At 48.6% G+C, this 26,327-nt stretch overlaps 1 protein-coding gene across 1 annotated transcript in view; it reads right to left on the bottom strand.

The window, feature by feature from the left end:
• The window catches only part of TTC21A (tetratricopeptide repeat domain 21A), a 465,179-nt gene that overhangs the window by 90,089 nt on the left and 348,763 nt on the right, over nucleotides 1-26,327 (bottom strand). The window contains exon 25 of the mRNA XM_078663200.1: nucleotides 19,822-20,017. Coding sequence (XP_078519326.1) covers nucleotides 19,822-20,017 — 196 coding nt within the window. The remainder of the gene's footprint in view (nucleotides 1-19,821; nucleotides 20,018-26,327) is intronic.

Genomic DNA, 26,327 nt, shown 5'->3' on the forward strand with positions numbered 1-26,327 from the left:
ATAAGCCTTTCCCTTCGGGGGAAAGATGTGTGTTCGTAAAGTTTTGTTTCGGTGTATACAGAGCACAACCCCAGGTCCGTTGTTTTCCTTCACTATAGCTATGTGTGGTCCTGGGCACCTCCATACATTGCCCTGGTGCCCCTGTTTACTTTACTGCGATGATCGTGCCTACTGAGAACCGCCGTGACGAGTGTCTATGAAAGAGGAGTCCTGGTGTGTTCCGCTTGTTGTGAGGCTGGCGATGCGAGCGGGCGTGCTGTATTGATGTGGTATCACCCTGCGCCGGCAGCAGCAGGGCCGGTTTTTCAGGTCATTGTTTTCTTGTCTCACCCTCTGTGCCGCTCAGTGCACGGTGACAGCAGAGGCGGCAGCGCCAGTACTAGACGGCTATTTAAACCCTGCTGGGCGAGCGCTTCCCCTTCACATCACCCGCCGTTGGCTGTTTGGAACTTCACTGCAAACCGGAGCAGTCAGCAGCGCCCGAAGCGCCGTGAGTACACAGGGCACCTTGGCACCTGGGCAGAGGGCGGGGTGGCTGCTGGGAGCCTTGCAGCGCTGCTGCTGGCTGCCTGGCGACGCCAACGGTGAGCCGCTGTGCATGGGCGAGGGAGCCCGCTTCGTGGTGGAAACAGAGGCGAGCGCTTCTCACTGTCCCTGCCAGGACAGAGCGAGCCCAGGCTGCATAGGGCTGCGCACCTGAGCTCTGCGGCAGGGGAAAGGACGCGTCGAACCATTAGTACCTGCGCATCAGGGAGAGACCAGCGCCACTTGGACTACCCTCGCGGCGCTTAGGTCAAAGGATGTCAGCGAGGCTCTTGTTACTGAAAGCGAACGGAGCTCCCACCCACCGCGTTTTTCTCCAGGAGTGGAATGGTGTGCAATGTTCGTTTTTTTTTATTTCACATGATTTTATTAGACAGAGTTTTTTTTAGCATAGTAAGTAAGCTGTCGACGAGCCCTGTGCACAAAAAGGAAACATGATCTCGGTCAATGCAGAGGTCCCACGAGGAGATGCTGATATCACAATTTGACTGACAGACGGAAAGTGTTTATCATTTTCCAAATGTATATTATGCCAGTCGTTCTTAGGTGGCTTGTTTTCTGCTCAGCGACGTTTGGCTGCGTTACGATGGCTCATTCTAAAGTGTCGTGGGCAGGTTGCTCTTCACAAAGAGGGGCACATTTTTCGCATAAAATGCAAAATCAGAAAAGGGCCAGGTTTGGGCTAGATCATCCAGTGCTTAATTTGAGCCGTTGGATGCAGGATAGGCCCGCGGACACTCAGGTATGGGGGCGGGCACTTATTTTCTTCCTCTTCAAACTTTGGCCCAGAGCAAGCGAATGAAAAAAACACAAAAAGGGCAAGAAGGAGACACGAAATACGTTAAATCAGTGAAAAATGGATGTAGCAGGGAGTGTCTATGGTGGATGAAGAGGCTTGAGGTGGAATCGAAACTAGGCAGCTTGGTATTCGTCACCTCTACATTGAATATTGCTAGCTGCCGGCTTCTGAGCTAAATTTTGGGCCCCAACACTTATGATACATACATTTTTAAACTCCGTTTTATTTGTAAACAGTTCTTGCTAGCTGACCCGTTTACACCCTGCTGACAGGGGTGTGAGGGGCAGGGAAGCGTAGCAGGGCCATGCAGCGTTCCCTGCCTCGGACATCATGCTCGGCCGCTGGAATCCGGGCAAGCTCACGAGGCATCGTAAAGCACAATTTGGTAGCGCGTAAAAATAATCTAAAGGTTACACTCGGATTCCTGGCCCAGCTCTCCTTTACATATAAGCGACAGTCTTCCAGTGCAGTTGAGAGAACTTCAGAGACAAAATAAAAATAGAAAGGAAAAACACGTGTTGGGGTTTTGCAAGAATACAAGTGATCCTGGCCTCTCTGACTTGTACCAATAGATTGTACTATGCAATATTGACAACAGCCACGAAGAGAACCTCCCCGGTAACTCAAACATACCTTACCCACATTTCTTAATGTGTAAAAGAATGAGTGCTGGTGCCCAAAGCTCTGATAAGAAACCTATGGCCGGTGTGATTAAAAGTTGTGTATTCTTCAATACACCTGTGCTTCTTCCACTCACTACCAGACACTCCTTTCCCCTTTATCTGACTCTTGCAGTTGCCGGCTTTCTCCATTTGAGACGATGTTCTGTCTTTTTCTTACCCCTTGTTTTTCGTAGCGTTTACTTTGCTACCTTTTGTATTTTGTTTGCTTTCGATACATGCACAATTGTCACTATTGCCTCATGTAACGTAACATTTGCTTTTTTAACATACTCACTTGTAATTTTCTCCTCATGTATCACTAAATGTTCCTATTGTGAAGCGCTCTGACACCTTCGGGTAAAGTCCGCGCTATATAGAAACGCATAAAATAAAAAAAAATAAAAAAAATGCTCGTCCCCTTTCAATGGCGCCCCACTTAGAACAAATGCTCTTTTCATCCGGTTATAGCAGTTGTGTAAGGCTAAATGAGAAGAGTTAGTATAACACCCAGGATAATGTGCAGCATGGCTAAATACTTTAAAGTTTCCTAAAGGCGAGACCGTTGCATTGCAAATGCTTGTTTGAAGTGTCTTCCACTTCGCAGCAATACAGGAAGTCACGGTTTTAGTAACTTTTTACATATTCAAGTTTAAAACATTTTTTTTTGTTAAAATAGCAAATTATCCACTGTAAGGAGGGAACGCCGCCGTTGGTGGTGGAGTGGAAAAGCAGGTAGATTGGTGCATCATTAGAGCGCAGCCACGTTACGCGGCTAGGGGTTGCCCTCAGAAGCACAGCAGGATTTGGAGTGACTGGGCAGCACATAGAGGCATAATGTTGGGAGATGTCCATTCACCTGTCTCTGGTGTTGAGGGGGAGATATGGTAATACACTAGGAGAGGCGGTGATTTAAACTACAGCTTGATTCTGTTACTCTATATGGGGTGGAGGGTGGAAATGGGGAGGTCGGGAAAAGGGGGCATGGCACCATTGTTGTAACATGTTGTACTTTTATTTCTGTCATGGCATATGGTAAAAACAATAAAAGCTTCATTAAAAAAGAAAACATCTGCAAAACTATACAGTAGATGATGGATTATGTGGTTGTAGGAGGGATGGGTGGAAATTAGGACGCGGAGGTTGAGTAGATTTTTATGGTGGTTTATTCAGTCAAACTGATATCCATTGCTCTGTATAGGTTTAACAGGTTCTTCTCTCCTTATGATGCTTCTGATGTTGCCTTTATTTCCTTCCCTTTCTGTTGAAGGTCTTCCCCAAGAGGGTTGAGCCACCAGTAACCTCGGAAAAGGAAAGGTGGTAAGTAAGGGTTCTATATGTCAATGGAGTTCAACATACCATCAGCCCCCCAAGAGGATCTCTTAGTGTAGGGGTAACATACCAGGATACTCCTGTGCCTGGGATAGCCCCCTATTCTCACTTGTCCTTTGTGATCTCCATGTGCTCTTAACAAAAATAACACTCCCGGGTTTTCACTATCACCCAGAGCAGGCACTGTTTCTCTGAGTGATAGGGTTCTCCTTATCGCTCTCAGGTTGCCTGTGACCGGCGCTACATACCTGTGTAAATACGAAATATAAAATAAATCAATTATGCACCCCACACCAATAATATCAGGCTCCTTGTTGCCCAAGAAGTATGGGAAACATCCTTTACAACGCAACTTTTACCACGCAGTGCCTTTACGACGCAACTTTTACAACGCAAACCATTACAACGCATTGCGCTGGGGGGCGCTCAAGGATAGGGAATAGATTTAATTTACTATCCAACACCTTGCCTACTATCCACAGGGACTGGAGTTGGAATAGTAAATTAAACTATTCACTATCCAGCACCCCTAGGTGCTATGCGTTGTAAAGGTATGCATTGTAAATACCGCGTTATAAAGGCATGCGTGGTAAAAGCATGCATTGTAATGTCATACATCCAACAAGTATGGCTGTGCTCAGGAAAGTAATAAAGGAAGATGAGCAAACACAATGAACTCTGGCTGCCTTTACCATGTTGGACGCTGTTCCCTTCCCAGAGTCAATAACTTGCATCAACGCAACTCTCCTGAGTTGCAGCAGGCGAAACAATGTGCTCTGGTGCTGTCCACCACTCTTCAGTCCATGTCTCAGGGGACTCATTGAGGTCTGTGCCCATGTTCTCCTAGCATCTGCTTTCTCCTTCCTGCGTCTTTGTCGTTCCTTCTTCCCATGTGTAGGACTCGCAACGTCTCTCTTCCCTTTTGACTTCCCCTGTAATTTTTCCCCTCTTTCTCTGTTCATGGATTGGGCAGTAACCATTGGGACCCCGCCTCCCTGTGCAGAGATAGAGTCGTCTGTCATAAATGTTTCTAGAACATGGCAGGTCCTGCCACTCTCACTGTATGTTTCCTTTTCCTCCACAGTTGCTCCAGCGGCAAGACATAACAGAAAATCGGACCCTGGGATCTAAAACAGGTAAGTGATAGCGACCCAGTATTTGTAAAGTGCGAACAATTACCCAAGGGTGTCAAGGCGCTGGGGGCCGTCGGGAAGATTAAGCAAGCTATTTCCCAGAGTCACATGGTGCTGGGCTGATCTGCCGCGGGCACCGGGGATCGAACCGTGAGACCAGGGGCTCCGGAGTCAGCGGCCCTGGCCACTGCGCCACACCTACCTCTTCCCTGTGGGGATTTCTTCCCCACAGTGGCACATGTGGCAAATCCAATACCATGCGGAAAAGGCCACAGCTGCAAAATCTCATAATTCCAGTGGTCCTGACCCTAGTACAAGGATGTGAGCGTTCTGTCAAGCATAGGTTTCGTACTGGAAGGGAATCCTTACAGTACAAAAAACATCCTTTAAGATGTTTCCTACTGTTTGTGTGCTGTACAGTGCATCATCACACTTGCGAAAATTGAAAAATAAGGAGACTTTTAAAAGTTGCTCTACTGTTCCACCTGCTTTGAGAAGACAATTGTTTGGCTCGACTCCCTGTCTATAAATTTTATTTGATTGGGGTTTGCCTCAAAGCCCATGGGTGTTTTCTTGGAAACGCCCATGTACCACTTATGGTACATCACACTTGATGCAAAGTAGTGCAATTTAGGGCATAGTGCTACCTTGCATACCTGTGGCAAACTTTCCCAAACAAATCGCAATTGGCGTTGGATACCACCACAACACTGTCTGCTGGGTTTGTGTGACTTTTGTGATGCAAACTCAGTACAAAGTTTTAATACATTTGGATCAGAGTTTTTAAACAGGTACTTGTCAATATTATAAGGATGACTTATGTTCTTACTGCAAGCCAATGTAAGGTCACCAAATGACCAACAAGAGCAAATGTTGCTGTACTGCGTAAAATCAGATGGTAATGAAGATGCCAAAAAGACGGGGCAATTGAAGCATGAGAGAAAATTGATTGCACCTGGCATTGAGCATGGCAAATTTCTGTAGACATGTTCCGGATTGTAAAGAAGGTCTAAACTTGCTCCAACTGCTATTATCTACTTATGGTTATTGAAGAGTACTAAATCATAACATTTACACCTACATTTTCAAGGGTGACTAAAAATGTAGGTGTGCCAATTCACCTAACTGCACCGTAATGTTTTTTATCAAAATAGTGGGTCAATTTTTACACTCTTTGGTACCTCATATTTTTCTGCAGCAATGTTAACAGAAGCATGTTTGAGTAATGTCTTTGACCTTAATGGCCCTCACCCAACATCTCCCATATAGGCCACAATATATCCAACACCAAAATCAATCATTCAGCCCAAAAGGGGCCCAGAATCACAAGGCACATCAGAATACATCACAGCTTTGTCAAGAGTATTCAGCACTACATAAATACAAGAGGACCACAGAACAACATCAGTTTTCTTGGTCTAATAGTTCTATTACTTGTATTAAAAAGAAAAAGAAAAAAAAATCAGTGTTGATATTTTATAGTAATCACAAGTGGTGAAGTGTGGGTACGGGCCTCTTAGTGGTAGCAAGGGTGGAGGCACCTGGCCTGGGCAAGGCCACCTGCCCCATTACATTTTGAAGATTCTCCAGAAGGTTAGACAAGTAGGGCAGTGGAGATAGCGAGTGCCACCTTTTTAGGTTTAAAGCATTTTATTGAAAGAGTACAAAGAAAGAGAAGACATTCGAGCAGTGGTTACAGTGCTATGTGCTGTGGAACCATTCCCAAAGGAGTGTGTAACATCCCAAGTCTCTTATAACAGAGGCCCCTTCGGCTTCGCTCTTGTATGCTCGGTCAGAGCTCAAAATACAAAAATGGAGTTATCCCTCTGTACCCTTCCTACTTTTATTAAACTACCTCCCCAACTCCCTCACCCTCCCCTTCCCCTCCCCGCCCTTCCCTACCCCATCCAGTGCTTTGCTTGCCTCCTGTTTCGTCTCCCCACCACCGCCCACCATCACCGACCATGATCGGTCAGCTGACCGTTAAACAGTGTGATCCATCGGTGGTGTTAATCTCAATAATCTTAGGTACCTTGGACAAGTGAGCTCTTTGAATTCCGTGGTTAGCAGTGCATGGAATGGTTGCCACAGCTCCTCAAATCGTTCCACCTCCCCAGCCACCATGAGTGATAATTTTTCCATGCCCAGTACATGCCACAGTCTGTGCAGCCAACCCGTGGTGGAAGGGGTGATGGTCGTGCGCCAGTGTATTAGGATGTTTTGAACTGCTGAGCCCAGTGCTATAGCAACTTGCCTACCTCTACGGGATTTCAGTGGGTACATTAAACTGTTTGGAAGACCCAGCAGGATGTATGCAGGGAGGCGGGGCAGCTCTATTTCGAAGTGTGTATCGATCTCATCAATCACCTCTTTCCAGTAAGAGTGTAACAGCGGGCAGTCCCATAAAACATGTGTAAGTGTGCCTATCTGCCCACACGCCCGCCAACAGGTATTCTCAATGTGTCGATTCATCTCGTGCAGCCGTTCTGGGGTGTAATACCAATATGTGGACACCTTAGTAAGTGTTTCGGTAAGTCCTATGTGATATGCAGAGTGCCGTGCGCGATACGAAATCTGGTCCCACTCTTTATGGCTTAGCGTCCTGCCCAGTTCCTGGTTCCATCGTTCTCTGCCAGGGTTATGAAAGTGGAAGGGGGGAGGCTGCAACAGTCTGTAGAGATCCGAGATTAGTTCCGCATCCGAAGTGCGCATTACCAACCATCGTTCGTAGGGCAGCAGCTTCCTGTCAGCCGTCTCTCTCACCTGTGGCTGCAGCGCCCAATGCCGCACCTGCCAATAGCGCATCCTGTCTGTCTCGGACAACTGATAATCCTCCTTGAGACTCCGAAATGGGAGAATCCCTTCCGCATCATACATTTGGAAGAGCGCCCTACATCCGGCTGTTCGCCAGTGCGTGAAGGCTCCTGGCTCCGTCCCTGGCGTAAAGTCTGGGTTGTCCACTAATGGTGTGAACGGTGAGGGGAACGTGGTGAGGTCGTAGACCTTGTTGGTGGCATCCCATACCTTCAACGGGACCCGTGTGACAAAGGACGCGTAAAGGTTAGGAGGGCGGTGTTCCCTATGCAGGAAGGGCACCTCCTGTAAGGGACGGCCCGCAACCGCTTGGTCCTGGAATAGCCAGTGTTTGTCCGACTCCCACTTGCTCCATTGCACCAGGTACCGTAGCTGCGTTGCCTGGAAGTATTTGCGTAAGTCCGGAATACCTAGTCCCCCCCGCCTCAGGTGCTAGCGTAGAGAGAACTCTCCTCATCCTCGGCTTGCGGCCTTGCCAGATAAAGCGGGCTAGGTCCGCTTGTGTCTGTTGGATCCACCCCTTAGGCGGTTGGAGCGGCAGTGCCCGGAACAGGTACAGAACCTGGGGTAGGATCGTCATCTTAACCGCCGCTATCCTGCCAAGCCAGGATATCATGCTCTTGCCCCATCTCCCCAGTTCCTCTTTGATCTTCTTACCCAGAGCCGCATAATTGGCGGTCACCATTGCCGGCAACGTGGGCGCCAGCAAGATACCCAGGTACGGTACCTGATGCGACGACCAATGCATGGGGAAGAGCCCCTGCAACTCCGATCTCGTGGCAGCTGTTAGGGAGACATCCAGTGCAACTGACTTTCCCATGTTCATTCTAAATCCTGCCACCGTCAAGAAAGCCTCTAATTCTCCGATGCACGCGGGGAGTGCCCGTTTCGGGTCTTCTAGGGTCAGTATCACATCGTCCGCATAAAGGCTGACTGTATGGACATATCCCCCCATCCTTACTCCGGTCGCTCCTGGGTTCTGGCGTATTCTCTGGGCAAGCGGCTCCTTATACAGAGAGAAGAGTAGCGGGAATAACGGACAGCCCTGTCTGGTGCCTCTCTCGATGGTGAACCTCTGGGAGCTACAACCGTTTACCCGTACCACCGCTGATGGGAACCTATAGCAGTTGAACACTAAAGAGCGAAATTTCTCTCCGATACCCATTTTCTCCAACGCCTGTTCTAAATAAGGCCAGTGCACCCGGTCAAACGCCTTCTCAGCGTCGACTGACAGCAGCATTCTCTCCCCAGGAATCCGGGAGGCCTTCTCCAAGATGTGTACCACTCTTTTGGTGTTATCCACCGTCTGCCTCCCAGGCACAAAGCCGGCCTGGTCTGGTTCCACCAGTCCCGGCAGGTGGAGCGCCAGTCTAGCTGCGAGAATACCCGTGTACAGTTTGAGGTCGACATTCAGGAGGGAGATCGGTCTATACGAACTGCATTGGGTCCGGTCCTTTCCCGGTTTGGGTATGACCGACACCGTGGCTTGTAAGAGATCAGCCGGAATAGCTCCCGGGGTTGAAAACGAGTTAAAGAGTCTAGCGAGAATGGGTGCCAGCGTGGTACTGAACGTTTTATAAAAGAGTGTTGTATAGCCGTCTGGGCCTGGGGCCTTCCCGTGCTTGAGTCTGGAGATGGCTGCAATCACCTCCTCGACCCGAATCTCTCTTTCTAAATACTCTGCTTGCGTCGGTGCCAGAGATGGAAGGGTGACCGCATTCAAATAGTCCTCTGTTTCTCGCGCCGCTGGACGGTCCCCTGCATACAACTCGGCGTAGAATCGACGGAAGGCCTCTGCTATCTGGGCATCGTCTGTAACCGTTACTTCATCACTAACCATGATCTCTTTTACCCGGTGACGTTGGTGTGCCACTCTGAGTTTGTTCGCTAAGAGTCAACCACATCTATCGCCTTCCGTATAATACGCGTGCTTCAGACGGAGCGCCGCATATTCCGCCCTGTCCATGTCTAAGGCCGACAGGAGTTTCCACGCTGCCTTCAATTGCCTCCAGATCCTAGGGGCCCCTGTGCGGTGATGCACCTGTTCCAGTTCCCGGACCTTTTGCGTGAGTTCATCTCGCTTTTGCCGCCGTTCCCTATTCTCTGCCGACGAGATTGCAATGAATTCTCCTCTCAGGACTGCCTTAAGCGCTGCCCACTGGATCGCCAGCGAGGTGTCAGCGTTGTCGTTGTGCGACTGGTATTCCCTGACCGACTCTATAATGTGTTTCACCACTGTTTTTTTGTGCAGGAGAGTGTCTCTGAGACGCCATACCCCGCGAGGAACCTGAACCGGTGGCAGAGTGAAGACCCCCGAGACCGGCGCGTGGTCCGACAGATAAAGTACTCCAATCTCAGATGCCGTAGCCAGGTCGCAAACCGGTCCGGTGACTATAATATGGTCTAGTCTTGCGTATGTCTTGTGCGCATGCGAGTAGTAAGAGTAGCCCCTATCTGTGGGGTGAAGTCGGCGCCAAAGATCGTGGAGATCCAGGTCTGCCAATTGGGTCTTCCCTGCCTGCGACAGTTCCCCAGTCTGTGGGTAACGTTGCGTTGATCTGTCCATAGATGAATCGAGCACCATGTTCAGGTCTCCCCCTATAATGATGTGTCTGTCTGGGGTCGCCGTTATATCCACCAGTGCAGAGTTAAGGAAGCGTTCCTGATGCTCGTTCGGGCTGTATATCGTCCCGATGGTAAACACCAGGTTCCCCAATTTAAATCTATATGCTAGAAGTCTCCCCTTTTGTTCTGCGAACTTGTGTAGGATCTCCCCCCTGAAGGATCCAGATACCAGGATTGCCACCCCTGCTGTTTTAGAAGTGTTAGAGGAAAAGAACTGTGTAGGGAACTTGCGCGATCGCATCCTGCGGCAATCTTGCGTTAACAAGTGAGTCTCCTGTAGGAGACAGATATCCGCTTGCGTACCCTCCAATAGGGACAGGACCGCCCTCCTCTTAACTGGGTTGTTTAGCCCTTTGACATTTAGGGTCACTACTTTAAGGGTCGCCATAAGTGTGTGAACCAATGTGGTAGAAGTAATGGGTCAGTATCAGTGAGTGACAGTTCGGTGGCAAAACGGACATGGACGCCCCCTACGGTGGCAATGTGAGTGTACCAAGAGCACTGGATGGACCCCTCCCTCCCCTTCCCGCAACCAACTCCCAACCCCACCTCCCTGCAACTCCACAACAACCCCCTCCCTCCCCACCAACCACCCCTCCAGACTCCCCCCTTCCCCCTCCTCCCCCAACCCTCCGAAACCCCCAAACTTATAGTTCCAGTCATGTCCCAAGTGGACAAGTCTGTGGTATAGTACCTGAGTGGACTTCCGGCCACGTACTTCTCCCCTCAGTTCCCCCCCCCGGTCCTCAAACCTGCAACAACAGCAAAGCTATGCCGTTCTCCCCCCGGAGCAATCTTACGCTGTCAGTGCGATGTCACTATTAGTAGCTGAGTCTCTGGACGCTTCTAGAATGGCGTTTGCCATGTCGGCCCTGATGGTGGGCGAGTGCGGTCTCCGGGACGCAGCCGATGGCCTCCCGCTTGACACCCTCTGCCAGCCATCTCCGGTGGCGCACCTCCGTCGCGGTGTGGCGGAATCTTCCCCCTCCGCGGTGATTCCTAGTACCTCGCATGTCTCCTGTAGTGATCGCAATTGGTGCATCTTGCCATTCCACTTGAAGATGAGACGGAACGGGTGGTCCCAGGAGTAGGCTGTCTCGTGCTCCCTCAAAAAATCCGTCGCTATTTTAAATGCTTTGCGTTTCTGAAGAGTGATAGCGGACAGGTCCTGATATAGCGCCACAGGATGACCACGAAAAACTAGGGATTGCTTCTTCCGAGCCTCGGCCATAATCCGTTCCTCCAACTGGTAGTCCGAGAGAAAGGCCATAATGTCCGGCGGCGGCACCGATGTGCGCTTCGGGGGTCCTACTCTGTGCGCTCTATCAATTCGTATGGGGAAGTCCGCAGCTTCTCCCAATATGTCTCTGAAGAGGTCCCGCAGATAGCCCGCCACATCCGTGCCCTCTTCCGTTGACGGAATTCCTCGAACCCTAATGTTGTTTCGCCGAGACCTATTTTCCAAGTTCTCATTGTGTGCTTGAAGGTCCAATTGTTGGTCTCTAAGGCACAGTACTTCTTGTTGCAGTTGCACAAGTTCCTCGTCTTGCCGCTGCGTAGTGCTTTCCACCATGGCCACTCTCTCCCCCAGGCCGTCTACTTCTCTACGCACCTCGCACACTTCTCTTGCCACCTCCTGTTTCAGTGCCTGAAAATCGTCCCTAAGAGTGCCAAAAAGGGATTCCAGGAAGGACCTGTTGACCGGAGGCTCCCCGCCACCTGCTGATTGTGAGCCTCCCGCAGAGCTCGGCGAAGGCTGATTCCTGTCTCCTCTGTTCTGATTTCTGCTAAGCATCTCGGGGAGTGTGCGCTCCCCCTTCTTACTGCCTTTGTTTCCCGCCATCCCGGCTGCGGGACCACTACACCTCTCCTGTGCCACCGAAGAATCTAGTCCGCCGGGCAAATGCACCTTTGAGGGCGTCCGCTCTACTCCCTTCGTCCCCAGTAGGAACCGGTGTGCTCTAGCCGTGCCGATCCGTTCTGTCCTCCACTCTACTAGGCCGCAGCCGCGTTCGCAATTCAGTCTTTGCTGGGGCAGCTAGGTTGCTCAGGCTATTTCATTGCCCCTGGATCGTCCAACCCTCCTCGCTGTAAGTCCCAGGTGTGGGGGGATCTCCGCGTATCCCCTCCTCCTCCGCTATGTCCGAGGGAGGTCCCTTCGGTCCCCTGTTCCTTTGAGCCTTCGCAGTACGTGGGTCCACCGGGGCTCCACTGCGTGGGGGTCTATGTGTTTCTCTGCGCTATATTTCCACGCGCTGTCCCCTCCTGTCTCCGGTGGCCCTCATAGGCAGCGTCTTCTGCAGGCCCCGTGCCCCACCCCCAGTCCTTACTCCCGGGGGGGCCACTTATGAGCTCTCTGCCCCTGTCCGTTGCGGGATGTGTCTGGTAGTGGCCCCTCGGTGCGATGTCGGTCCACGGGCCCTACCGGGTGGCGCCCTCTTCAGCGGGCCTCCAGGTTTCCGGGTATTGCCTCTCGTTGTCCCGCTGCCTTTGCTGCCCTCCGGCCCTGCAGCGGCTATTGAGGGAGTCCAGGGGTGAGGCCTCCCGTAGGGTCGCCCGGCGTCTCTCGGGCTGCCCCCAGCTGCACCCGCGGTTCCTGGACCACTTCTCCTCCTCACAGGGCGTCCCAGCCAGAGGATCTCTCTATCCCAGGGTCCCGCGTTGCACTTGGCCGTATCTCGGCTGCAGACCCTCGTTGCCCCCGGCTCCGGGGCCCGCCCTACACCACACCCGGTCCGTCGTGTCCGGGGTGTTTACGGGGCCAATTCCAGCTCCGTTTTCAGCTCGGTGGACTCCGTCACCTCTCCCGTCGCTGTCTAGCATCAGCGGGGGGGGGGGGGGGGGGGGGAGAACAAGCTATTAAAGGCTGGGGCCTGGATGGGGTCGGGAGCCTCGGGCAGAAGCGTCTTCCTACTCCGCCATCTTGGCCACGCCCCCAGTGCCACCTTTTTAAAATGTATTTATATAATTTATTTTTGTATTATGGAAACAAAGGTGAATTCAATAATACATAACACAGCAACCTCCTCCACAACCGTACCCGAATCACAAACATAGTTCTTCAGATGTGTAATCACAAATGAGAATGGCATAATCCTATACTCCTACTCTCTTCATTATGCACATTCTTGCCCCTGCATAACCCTCCCCATCTTGTGTCCTAAGCGTCACTCCACCAGGTACAGCTCCCTCCAGTCTCCACACTGCCTAGTGTGTACCCAACCTCCACCCCGTGTCCCTAAGCTCGCCAAATCTTCTAAAACAAATCCTGGCATCCTCTACCCTTGTATATTTCTCTTTCTACAAATTTACAATGCTCCATCCCTGTTTCCCATTCTCTAAATAGTAGAGGCGTTTCACAGCCCCATTTCTGGGCAATATCTTGCTTCGCCGCCATAAACCCAATTTTTAATAGAATCGTCTGGTATCTTGTGAGGTCCAAGGGTTCCCATAACCCCAGTAGGGCCACCCGGGGTGTCAGCTCAATGCTAGCCCTAAATGCTTCCTCAAGGGATTCTACTATTTGTTCCCAGAAGCGGCTTATCCATGGACCAAGCCATCATGTGTAGAAACCGCACCGAAGCACACACTCTATTAACTTAATGAAATCCTTGATAAGACAGCGCCTCCAGCCTTTCGATCATATTACTCCCACCTCAGGAGCCAAAGTCCCAGAACCAGTATTTAATATTTAATATTTAATATAATAATTAGCCCTGAACCCTAATTCCCAGCCCTCAACCCTAGCCCTAAACCCTAATACCCAGCCCTAAACCCTAAGACCGAGCCCTAAACCCTATCCCGGAGCCCTAAACCCTATTGCCGAGCCTTAAACCCTAGCCCGGAGCCCTGAACCCTAATTCCCAGCCCTCAACCCTAGCCCTAAATCCTAATACCCAGCCCTAAACCCTAAGATTTTTATATATTTTATATATTTGCATATATTTTATATTTAATATGTATTTGTGGAGAAGTGTGGCTCACTGGTTAGAGGAGGCAGACCTGGAAGCAGAGGTCAGCCCGGGACCAGGGTTCAATTCCCGGCTCGGCGGGGTCTTGAGTCCTAATATGTCCATGGACTCGACAATTCTCGCTCCGGTGCCTACTCGATTCACGGGTTCACACTCTGTGACTCTGGGCAATAGCTTGCTTAATCTCCACAACGGCCCCTCGCGGCGGGATGCCTGGCTTTCACCTTGCGGATACCCTGCCGGTGTTATCTCACAGGGGAATACCAGGACGCGTTCCCTAAGCAAGCGCTTAGAAACCGCTTGGTGATTTGCGCTATATAAATTCCTGTACATTTACATTTACATTTACAATGCACATAGTCAATTTTCAGTTATATGCAGTCTCTCCATTTGTTGTTCAATATAACTTGGTATATGATATAAGTTGTTTCACCATACATGCAGCCACAAATTTATAGCGATCCACATGTAAGTCAGTAAAATCAGGTAAAGCAGTAGGAGAGTATCCCAGACCTTGCTCCGCAATTTTTTTGCCTGACCCCGTAGAGCCCATCTCACCCCCACCCCTATCCCCGGCACCAGCATCTTCCAGCCAGTTCCATGCTTCCTGTGCAGAGAGCAGCAAGTGTGCCTTGTCCCTGTGTACAATTCATAGCTTTGCCGGGAAGATGAGTGTGTATTTGAGGCCAAGTTGACTTAGTACTTTCTTCACTGGCATAAAGGTTCTCTGTTTCTGGACCAAGGTTATGTAATCCGGGTATATATTAACTTCCTGACCCTCAACAGTCCATGGGCCATGTTTGCGAGATACCTAGAGGATGTTATCACGGTCTCTATAGTTCATTAACTGTACTACAGTCAGTCGCGGAGGCTGCCCTGGTACTGGTGGACACATTGGAATTCTGTTCGCTCTCTCTGGGAAACAAACGCGAGGGTCGGCCCTGCAGCACTGTTTTTTTAAGCCATTCCTTCACAAAAAGCTTGGTGTTTGGTCCTTCCGTCTTCTCTGGGACCCCTATCAGCCTCACGTTGTGCCTCCTGGACATCCCCTTGGCATCCTCGAGTCGGTCTGTGAGGGCCACTGCCCCCTTCTCCAGGTGTGTGCCTCTTCGTGTGAGTTCCTGCACTGCCGGATGGGTCATATCCAGTGCTGCCTCTCTAAGCCGTTTCACCAGCTTTTTGTGGTCAGCACACTGTATTTCAACTTTGTTCACCACTGCTGCAATTTGGGCCTCCAGAGTCAGCTTGGAGTCCTTAATGGCTACTAGTATCATTGCGGTGTGTGTGTGGCCGGGGTTCTCCTCCCGGCCCTTGCCTGGGGGCCCTCTGATTCTTCTTCTGACAGCATGGCAGACGTTTTACTTTTTACCACCTTGTTTTTCACCATGATCTGCCAGGTTCAGAGTCTCAGCAACTGCTGCTGCAAGTGGGGGCTGGGGACGAGAGAGGGAGGGGTTCTCGCCCAAGACAGGCCCCCGCCAGTCCGCCCCAACCACAGCATAACTACCTCCAGAGCAGTTTCACTACTGACTGGGCCACTTGTAGTCGTCCTCCAGCACAGTGTCCGTTCGCAGCCCAGCATTCAGTCTGCGCCTCTTCCCTAAGCATCCTTGCACAACCAGCCATGCCATGTGGAAAATCTGCCATACAGTGTTGAAGCAAGCAATGTGGGGCCCCACAATGCACCCTCCTTGCGTTTATGGCTGATTTTTCTCTCCCTCAGTGTCTATGGTGCTTTTCTGTGGCTTGCAGTGAGTGAGAAGGGACCATCCAGAGGCAGCAGCACAGTTCCCTGGTCCTCACACCTACTGGGCTATCCAGCGCCCCCGCCTGCCATTCTGACTGCACCGCGCCGTATCAGCCACTAACTGCAAGGATCTCCCAGTGCAAGAGCGATGTGTCTCTCACTGTACCAGAAACCGCTGTCAGCACAGTTCTTATGCCAGCGCCTCCAGCCTTTCGATCATATTACTCCCACCTCAGGAGCCAAAGTCCCAGAACCAGTAATCAGCTGTATGTCTATAACATCGCCAGCGGGGAGGATGTTCCCCAGCACCACAAGTCACAGTACTCAGGGCCCGAGCTTATTCCACCACAGATCTCACCTCCCAAGCCGTTTCACAGCTATTTTGTTCACACCATCCATGCGAGTAGCCAGGGATGCGCATCGTGGGGGGGGGGGTCTGTCTGTGGTATCTCCAAATAGCTCTGCCTCAATCACTGGGGAGCATACTGCGTGCCAGTGGGTTCTCTGTGCCCTTTCCGGCCTCCTCAGCAGCTCGACCGGCAATGTGTCTTGCTGACCACCATTTTGGTTGCGTCACTCGGCCTCCGGAGCTCTACCCAAGTTCCTTGGCACAGGGGGTTTTCTGTATTGCAAGGGGGCTCAAAAAATACTTCCCTGCATGCCAGGGGTTCTCAACCCCGACTCAGATTACTGTGGCATTTATGGGCTCAGGATTTTCAGCTCCGAAGCACATTGATCATCAGGAGCTCAGACGATCACGTCCGCTACCATTACCAAATAAGCAACTCCCCCGCAAGAGCCACCTTTGATGCTAACATGTGATTTTGGTCAAGGGTGTGACTGTTTTTATTGCAGCCAGTGGAAAGGCATCATGGCCCAGACATGAGAGAAACCCAGTCTTCTCTGCACTGGCTGCAGTTTATTTAACATCAGTGACACAAAAAGTGATAGGAGGAATGCTTGCAATAAGTCTAACACTGGCAGTCACTCCGGGACACCACCACAGTTTGGACCCAGCCATAAGCAAATCACAGCCTTCACTCTGCTTCATCAGGAACAGCCCAATTTGAACTCTCAGGCCAGGGCATCCATGAACTGGAAAACATTCAATCCAAGACAGGTTCTGCTCTGATTGGGGCTCTTCAGTCGGGTGTAACTTGGCTCCAATGGCACAGTGGCCAAAGGGCCCATGTCTGGATACACCCTTGGCCACTTAGTGTGTTACATCAAACGCACAAAAGGTGATGGGAGGAATGCTGCAGTAGGTCAAACCAATGGAAATCACTCTAGCTAGCATTCCAAATCATTGTTATTTTGCACACCAAGCCAACTCAGTTTGGCCCCAGCCATATGCAACCCAATCTTAACCCTACTCCAACAGAAGCATTCCAGACCAAACTGACATGTCAGGTCCTTCCTGAAACAGAACACAAGCAACACAGGAATGGTTTGGTTCTCATTTTGAAGAGACTTCCTGGGGTTAGCTCTTTGAGGTCTCTTCCTCTAGAAGGGGCTGGGGAAGACGTATTGCCACAGAGAGAGAAACTGATCCCAGGGAGTCACGGGAAAAGCTCAGAATAGAGGATATAGCAGAGCAGAGGCCAAACATTCATTCAATGGGTTTGTGTAGGAGCTTGTCATGATGTAAAAAAAAAAGACAAGGAGACAGTGCGGAAGGTGAAGGATGAAGCGAAAAGGCAGCGAAAATTAAGAAACACAGAAGGGTGGAATGAAATAGAGGTTAATACAATGAGGTTGGGAGGAGGAGGGCAGGTATAGAGGCAAGATATTAAGGAGGGAAAGAAAGGAGGGGTGAGACTAGGATATAAAGTAGAGAAAATAAAGGAAGAGGAGAGACAGGGTAAAAAAATGAACAATGAGATATGAAAGGCAGATTGGAAAGAAAGATTGTAGATAAGAGAAAAGATAAGAATGGGGATTGGATCAAAAGAAAAGGTACTGGATAGGAAAGGAGAAAAGTAGGAAGGACAGAAATAATAGAAAGATGACGAAGAATGAAGATCTGGGAATCTGAGGGCAAGGGGAGATTTGAGTGTAGAGAGAACAGGAGGCATATATGGCGAGGATGAGTTACAGAAGTGAGACCAGAAAAAGGAAGAAGTGAACAAGCATTAAAGGGTGAGTAAAAGAAAGAAAGGGTGAGGAAAAGAAAGAAAGTGGAGGAAAACATAGAAAGGAGAGGAAAAAGGGAGGGGGAAAAAAAGAAAGGAAAGGGCGATAAAACAACCAAAAGGGGATAGGTAGACCAAGAGGTGAAAAACAAGGAGGTCGGAGACAATGAGAGGGATGAGATGCGTGAAATGGATAGAAGCAAAGTCAAGATAGAGATTTGATAGAGTAAGGGTGGAATGAGAGAGAACAGGGAGATTAAAGTCACTCTGAGGGATAGAGAGGAGTATGACGTAGATTGACGAGAGGAGAAAGAATGAGGGAGAAGTGGAGCAGAGCGAAAATAGAGGGAAAAACGTGGGGAGAGTAAAGCGGAGCAGGGAGAGAATTAGAAACTAAAAAAGGAAGGGAAGAGATAACAAGCAAGGAAGTCAAGTGGAATTGGATAGGGTGCAAGGAGGAGACAAGAGAGACATGAAAATAAGATAGCAAATAGAGAGGAATTATAGGTAGAATGATTAGGGCACAAGATGCAGTGGCATCCACACCCATGGGTGCAAGGAGTCACCTGCACCCCAGTAATGGTAGTCTTTAAATATCACCCAGAGGAGGGGGGGTCATTAATTTCTGGTTTGCATTAAAGCCCATGGCACCCTTCCTATGCCACTGAGTTTGTACCTTGCACACCGCACCCGCTTGCCATTCAGTTGTTGCTTGTCTTCAGTGCACCCAGCCTTAGCTGCAGTTCACAAAGCACCTTTATTGCTGCCCATAGTGGAATATTGCTTCCAAGCTATGTTAGCAGCTGAAGGAGCCCTGTTGATTACTTAAAGTCCTTTACCACAGAGAAATTGGAAGATGCCATTTAGGTCATTTTAACCAAGAACTGGCTATAGCTAATGTACTTGTCAATATACCAAAATTAGTTTTGCAAAGCGAGGTAGAGATGCTACAGTCCAGTGCTCAATTTGAGCTGGTGGTTTACGGTGCTCGGCACAGACACTTAATATTCCCAACACCGGCATTTATGACAGCTGCCACCCCGCCATTACATCATTGGGGTTTGAAACGCGTAGACCGTTTTGGTGACCAAACAAGTGTATTGCAAACGATTAAAGTATCGGGTTCATGTCTTATGGTGCTAATTATTGAATTTGAGTTTACTATTTACACTAATACAGTACTGTTTGGCTTACTGTCGTCCTGGGTTAGAGTTTATCTCACATATTTCTAATTCATTGGTGCATTTTTCTAACCTTTCCCTTGGGCTCCTGTTCTACTTTTTCCCTTTTCTTTGATCTATTTTTTCAGTTTTCGTTGGAATATGAGCTTACTTACATGTCTTGAATGTTTTTAAGTATGTAATGTAGTGTAGTGTCATATTTGTGACTCGTATTATATGGTTGTATTATTTCGTGGTCCTGTAAGTTCTTGGAATGTTCATGAAAATAATAACATGAACTTGTTCATTTTCAAATAATTCTTTAAAATATACAAAAAAACTTAAAAAGGAAAATAAACATTTATTTGTTTTACAATCACTATGAGTGCCACGTGTGATTGGGACGAATGAAGTGTGAATATATATCAGTATTGGCATCTGTTTTCGTATGTTCATTGTAGTTTGGTCCAGCCTTACTGCGTAAGGGCCAGAATCCTTTATTGATCTAAATTCTGGTACTGGCATATTGAAGATAATTCTTGGCATAATGGGGCGCCCATGGAATGACAAATGACAAGATACTGACAATGGCATGCCGAAGGTCATTCTTAACATATTGAGGGGGAGGAGGCACATTTTAAAACACTGAGGTCAACTCGTTTTAAACATTGGGCTTAATTGGCACACCATGGAAGCACAGGAATGTTTCATAAATTCCCTATGACTTTGTAGCAGGTTTATGTAAAAATGGTGGTTTAAAATGCACAATTAGACACAATTCTTTTAAACTTTCCCAGTTGATGGGAGAAACCCCACCAAATCCTCACTCACTGGAATTCAAAACAAGTATTAGGCATTACCACTTTCAAAGACCATTAGCCGCCACTGGCAGTCACTGACCCTTACCTCAGCGGTGGCTATCTCTGTAAAAGAGTTGAGGGCGGACTCCACAAGAGCTTTGTCCTTGGTGGCCATCATGCAGTAGGTGTGGAGCACTTTCAGTTGTTCCTGTCCTTGTGCCGTGCGAGGGTGAAACTCTTTCAGTAACTTCTCAGCTGTGCGCAGGCCCAGTTTCTGAGAATCCCTCCGTTCAGGCGAGTCCCTGTTAAAACAATTTGAATGACTAATGAGTGCTAGAAATGGTCTGTTGAATGAAGTATTGGACATCTTTTCAATCCTTTTAACAGAGTGTTTGGCATACACAGGAGTGTATGAATTTGCTTGAACTGTTTTCTTGATTAATTTCCAGTAACCAGGGTGAAATCAAAGGTTAAATCTTAATAAGTTAAAACCAATCTGAGTAAAACGTATGCAGAGAGGGGATAGAGGGCTCCAGGTTTCAGGCATATCAATCAATCAATCAATCAGAGCATTTGTATAGCGCACTACTCACCCGGAGGGTCTCAAGGCGCTGGGGGGGGGAGGGGGTCCGCTACTGCTCGAACAGCCAGGTCTTGAGCTGCTTCCTGAAGGCGAGGTGGTCCTGGGTCAGGCGGAGGTGGGTCGGGAGGGAGTTCCAAGTCTTGGCGGCCAGGTAGGAGAAGGACCTTCTTCCTGTGGTGGCTCTTCGGATGCGGGGGACGGCGGCGAGGGCGTGGCTGGTCGATCGAAGCTGGCGCGTGGGAGCGTAGAAGTTGAGGCGGCTGTTGAGGTATCCTGGCCCTTGGTTGTGTAGGGCTTTGTGTGCGTGGGTGAGGAGCCGGAAGGTGATTCTCTTGTTGACCGGGAGCCAGTGCAGGTCTCTCAGGTGTCCGGAGATGTGGCTGCGGCGGGGGATGTCCAGGATGAGTCGTGCTGAGGTGTTCTGGATCCGCTGGAGTCTCTTCTGGAGTTTGGCAGTGGTTCCGGCGTAGAGGGAGTTAACGTAGTCCAGGCGGCTGGTGACGAGGGCCTGGGTGACCGTCTTCCTGGTCTCGGTGGGGATCCATCTGAAGATCTTGCGTAGCATTCGCAGGATGTTGAAGCACGACGAGGAGACGGCGTTTACTTGTCTGGTCATGGAGAGGGTGGAGTCCAGGATGAAGCCCAGGTTGCGTGCGTGGTCTGTTGCTTTGGGTGCGCTGCCCAGGGCGGGGGCCACCAGGAGTCGTCCCAGGCGGAGGGTGAGGATCCCAGGATGAGGACTTCCGTCTTGTCCGAGTTCAGTTTCAGGCGGCTGTTCGACATCCATTTGGCTATGTCTGTCATCCCTTCGTGCAGGTTGGCTCTGGCGGTGGCGGGTCGTTAGTGAGGGAGAGGATCAGCTGGGTGTCGTCGGCGTAGGAGATGATGTTCAGGTTGTGCTGGCGTGCGATGGCTGCGAGGGGGCTCATGTAGACGTTGAAGAGAGTTGGGCTGAGCGAGGATCCTTGAGGAACGCCGCAGATGACTTCGGTGGCCTCCGATCTGAACGGGGGGAGGCGGACTCTCTGTGTCCTTCCGGCGAGGAAGGAGGTGATCCACTCCAGTGCCTTCTCCTGGATTCCGACGTTCCTAAGGCGCTGTACTAGGGTACGGTGGCAGACAGTGTCGAAGGCCGCGGAGAGGTCCAGGAGGATGAGGGCCACTGTTTCTCTGTTGTCGAGCAGGGCTCGGATGTCATCTGTAGCTGCGATCAGGGCGGTTTCGGTGCTGTGGTTGGCCCGGAAGCCAGACTGCGAGAGGTCGAGGGAGCCGTTCGTCTCGAGGAAGGCGGCCAGTTGCTTGTTGACGGTCTTCTCGATGACTTTGGCCGGGAACGGGAGCAGCGAGATGGGGCGGTAGTTCTTGAGGTCGGTAGGGTCTGCTGATGGTTTCTTGAGTAGAGCGCTGAGTTCGGCGTGCTTCCAGCTCTCCGGGAAGGTGGCGATGTCGAAGGAGGTGTTGATGATGTCCCGCAGGTGGGGTGCGATGACAACGTCGGCCTTGTTGAAGACGTGGTGAGGGCAGGGGTCTGTCGGAGATCCGGAGTGGATGGAGTTCATCGTGCGGATGGTGTCTTCGGTGCTGATCGGGGTCCAGGCGCGGAGGGTGGTGGTGGGGGGCGGTGGTTCGGTCGTATAGATTGACAGCGTGGCTGTGTCTGCAAGACCTACTGCTTACAAGATATGTAGAGCCGGCTTCAGGTCGGCCCTGTCAGTCACAGGCTTCAGCCATAAGACGTTGTCAATCACATTGTAAATCAGCTCAGGAAAGTGTTTCTCACTTACATCTTTCTACTGCCAGTTTAGCGTGTCATTCAACCACCAATGCCTCCACCACTAGGCACAGCAACCAACACTACAAGAACCAGTACTACCACCAACACCTCAACTACCAATATCAACACAATATCAATATGGTCACCAATACAACCACATGAACCCCCATCAACACCACACCACTACCAATCGTTAATGTCCTATTGCATGAAAATTCATTTCTACATGTCTATACCTTAACACGTTAAGCCCAGGCCTATTGCCTCTGCCAGTAGTTGTTCCTACATTCAGCACATACCCATACAAATAAGGAAACCAATGTGAAACATCCGCCTAATACTGTAAACTATATTTTCCCTGAGGAAGGCACATAAAAACATTTAAAGGGATAGTGACTTTTTTCAATTGAAAACACCACACAATTTAGATATTTCGATTAAAGACTCTGAAATCAAAGACAGAACCTTACATTTAGAGAAATTTGCATATCACAACTAAAAATACAAAAAAACAAAAGCCATTGTACAATTTGATGAATGCTACAGATTTTATAATTGTTTAATATCCTGATTTTATGAGTGTGTAATGGTTTTCATGAACTGCACAAATAAGCTATAATTGAGTTGAACACCGTGGAATATTACACATTCCACAGCGACCCTCTGGGCATTTGATTCACAAACCTGGAAGGAGGAATGACAATTGAGTGACTGATAGGTTTCTGAAAATTACAACGTGTCCCCAATATCCTCCTAATATAGTTAAAGAAACTCACCAAGACCTTGTTGTCACTCCAAGGAGCACATTGAGTGTACATGCACATTTTTAAAGGTGATAAACAAGAATACCTATTTGAACAGCTACGTTCAGCCACATTTTTTCATCTGCAGATTGATTTGAAATCACACTCAAAGTTTCCTGTACAAGTCGATGGAAAAACTGGCACTGAACAGGATGGACCAAATTCACAAAGTTAAATGCGCACTTAAGATGAAATTAGGTGCAAGACTGAATGTATTTACAAAGACAATCTCATAATCTGATTTATAATTCAAGATTAGAAGAATGTTATCCTCACAAGATGAATTTGTAAATCAGTAAATTCTGCCCTAAATGGAATTTGTGGTACAAAAGGGGGTGGTGATGGACGGAGCATCTGAATCAATCAAACACTCACACCCAGTCAAAAGATCTGGGTTTAATCCATCACCGTTCTTTAGCCCCTAAATGGAATTTGCTGCATTCACAAATTTTAGGGTGAAGTCGATTTGTTAGCGATCCAGGTGGCCTAGCAGAACACCAAAAAACGTGTACATTTTTTTGCATAGACATACCCTTTGCAAATAGATTCCTCGTGTGGATAAGTTTGGAAATGTACTTGTCAAATAAGAGTGGAAGCAGTAAGAAAACATCTAAAAAAAATTGGTGACATTAATGTGTGTCTACGGAAAGGAGTTTCTTCATCACGAAAATATGTTGCACATAGAGAAACAAAAATACATTTGGATGTTCTAATGCACATTTGTTTCACATTAATGCATGCAGAATTTTAGACCTGATGGAAATTCTGCATGCATAAACTTTACAGATGCAAGTAATCCTACAACACTACAATGGTAGTGGTATTCAAGTGCAAAAGTTGTACTCCCTCAGGAATAAAGGTTACAAGGATAAACATCTGACTTTTCCATCTTGCCCTTTTTTACTCGTGTCCAATGATGCTAAATGTTTACAACCTATAGAAGCCATTAATGAACAAATACAATGTTGCTGTGAATCACTTTTAAGTTATCTATTGAGAAAATCCTTGTTGATGTGGGATGGAAGGCAGAACTCAGCGTGGGTTGTTTGTGCGGGTGAAGCAGAACTAAGAGCGGAGAATGGAGGTTGAGATGGCAACTGGAGCTTTTGTCGAAGTTCTGTCAAGTGGAAGCTAGTAGAGAGGCATAACTGGCAAGACAAATTTACTCTATGAAATTGTCACCGGCATTAATTATTTTATTTTATACGGCCCAGAGCAATGAGCGGTCCAAAATTAGAAACTGTAAATTAACTAGCTTGGAAACAGAACTTTAATTGTACAGGGACAGTGCTCCAGGGATGTTCAGGGCTGCCTGAGCTCGCGGCGTGAGGAGGGAGCCGCACGGACTGCGCGGAGCCCTCCGCTATGGCGAAAATCACCATCTTGGCGACCATCACTGGCAGGGGCGCGTTGCGATCCCGGACGCCCGCCGGATACGGTGAGTGGGGCTGGGGCGCGACCAAGGCCCGGGCAGCGGAGGCGGGTTTGGGCCTTGCTTCGGGCCCCAGCCTGCTTGCTGCGGCAGACGCAGGGTGCTGCGCGGGTCTCCCTGGTGCCCGTGCATAGACTGCTGCCTGGATTGGAGGCCCTCCCAGGGCCTGCTGCCTTCTGCTGCCATCCATGATCCTGAGCGGCCTGGGGGGCAAAGAAGAGCTACATCCACAAGCTTACAGAGCAGCTGACATTCTGACTGCAGGTTTCCGATCCCCAGTTCCTATCACCCATTGACAGTTTCCTTGGGCCCGCTGCCTACCTACACCTCAGTGATCCCTAAGCAGCCCCCATGCTTCGACAAAGAGCTGCATCTGTGCACTCCCTCCCCCTAGCACAAGTCCACCCTGCTCGGCTCTGCATATATATATATATATATATATATATATATATATATATATATATATATATATATATATATATATATATATATATATATATATATATATATAACAGGTAGAAGGAAACAAACTAGTCACCACCGCATACAGGAAACCTACAGCAGGAAATGCGATACTCCATGCCTCCAGCGCGCTCCCACGACACTTAATTGCTAGTATCCCCTATGGTGAAATCTTGCGCCTCAAGCGTATATGCAGTACCGATAATGAATTTGAAAGATGTAAAAACGAGAGCATAGAACGCATGAGACACAGAGGATACACAGAAAACATACTGACTAAAGCAATTGAGAAAGCCAATGCCAGGCCCAGAAGCACTTTACTACCTAACACACTGAACCTGAAAGTGCAACTTTAGAAAAGAGAGAGGCACCGAGATTAATTGTGACTTACAGTAGACAGGAACGTAAAGTTCGCTCCATCTTAAATAGAAATTGGCCCATTGTCTTGACAGATAGTGTGTTGAAATGTGAATTACCAGAAAGGCCCAATGTAACTTTTAGAAAAGCTAAGAACATGGCCGCATTTCTCTCTAACAGCACGGTGATTGGATCTCCAGTCGCGAATGCATGGCTCCCAGTTAAAAATGGATTTTTTAAATGTACCACATGTAGAGCCTGCAACTTTGGTGTCAACACCGCCAAATACAACACACCCTTTAAAACTGAAGATCAGGTGATTAAAGGTAAATATGATTGCCGCACTGATTATGCAGTATATGTCCTCACGTGTACCTGTGGGCTTAGGTACATTGGCAGTACCAAGAACCAGGTGCACGTGAGGATATTGCAACACATTAGAGCAATCATAAATAGCGACCCAGCCTATCCAGTTGCTAGACATTTCAAGACAATACATAATAAGGATGTGAAATGTCTCTCGTACTTTGTCATCGACACAGTACCAGAACAAAAAAGAGGAGGAGATAGAGACAAACTTTTAAGACAATTGGAGACCAAATACATTCTCAACTTAAACAGTAAGTCTCCCCAGGGTCTAAACGACAGAGAGGACATGCATACATTCCTGTAAACCATTCAACCTCATTACCTGAATCAATAAATTATTAAGAGTAACTGACTTGCAAAACAACAGTGTTACCTAGTAACTAGGAATGGTAGAGATGAAATAGGAGCCTCCAATTCCTAGTGCAGATATAAACATTCATTTAATATGTTTTTAATCACTACACATTTCTTTTCTAGTTTTTTTATCACTTGGACTAATTAGCACTTTATACAGGGACGAGGTTCCATATAGAATTATAATAAAGGTGGGCTAACATTCGGGACCGTGTGCTGCCCAAGAACTTTTTTATACATCTATTTTCATATAGCACTAGTGGCTATATATTCTTACTATCGGCATATCACAGCGATAGAAACTCATTTACGAGGATCTTCTCAGCATAGTATTGCACATGAAGTGTTTTTTTGGCATTTATGCAGAAAACTGATTTGCACTGAAAACCTTGCAATATGTTGCACATTAATGCGTATATTTGCACATGTTATTTAACAAAATGTATATTTTTGTATCATATTTATATGTTTTATAATA

This window comes from Lissotriton helveticus, chromosome 10 (assembly GCF_964261635.1).
Source record: "Lissotriton helveticus chromosome 10, aLisHel1.1, whole genome shotgun sequence".
In the NCBI taxonomy this organism is placed as follows: domain Eukaryota; kingdom Metazoa; phylum Chordata; class Amphibia; order Caudata; family Salamandridae; genus Lissotriton; species Lissotriton helveticus.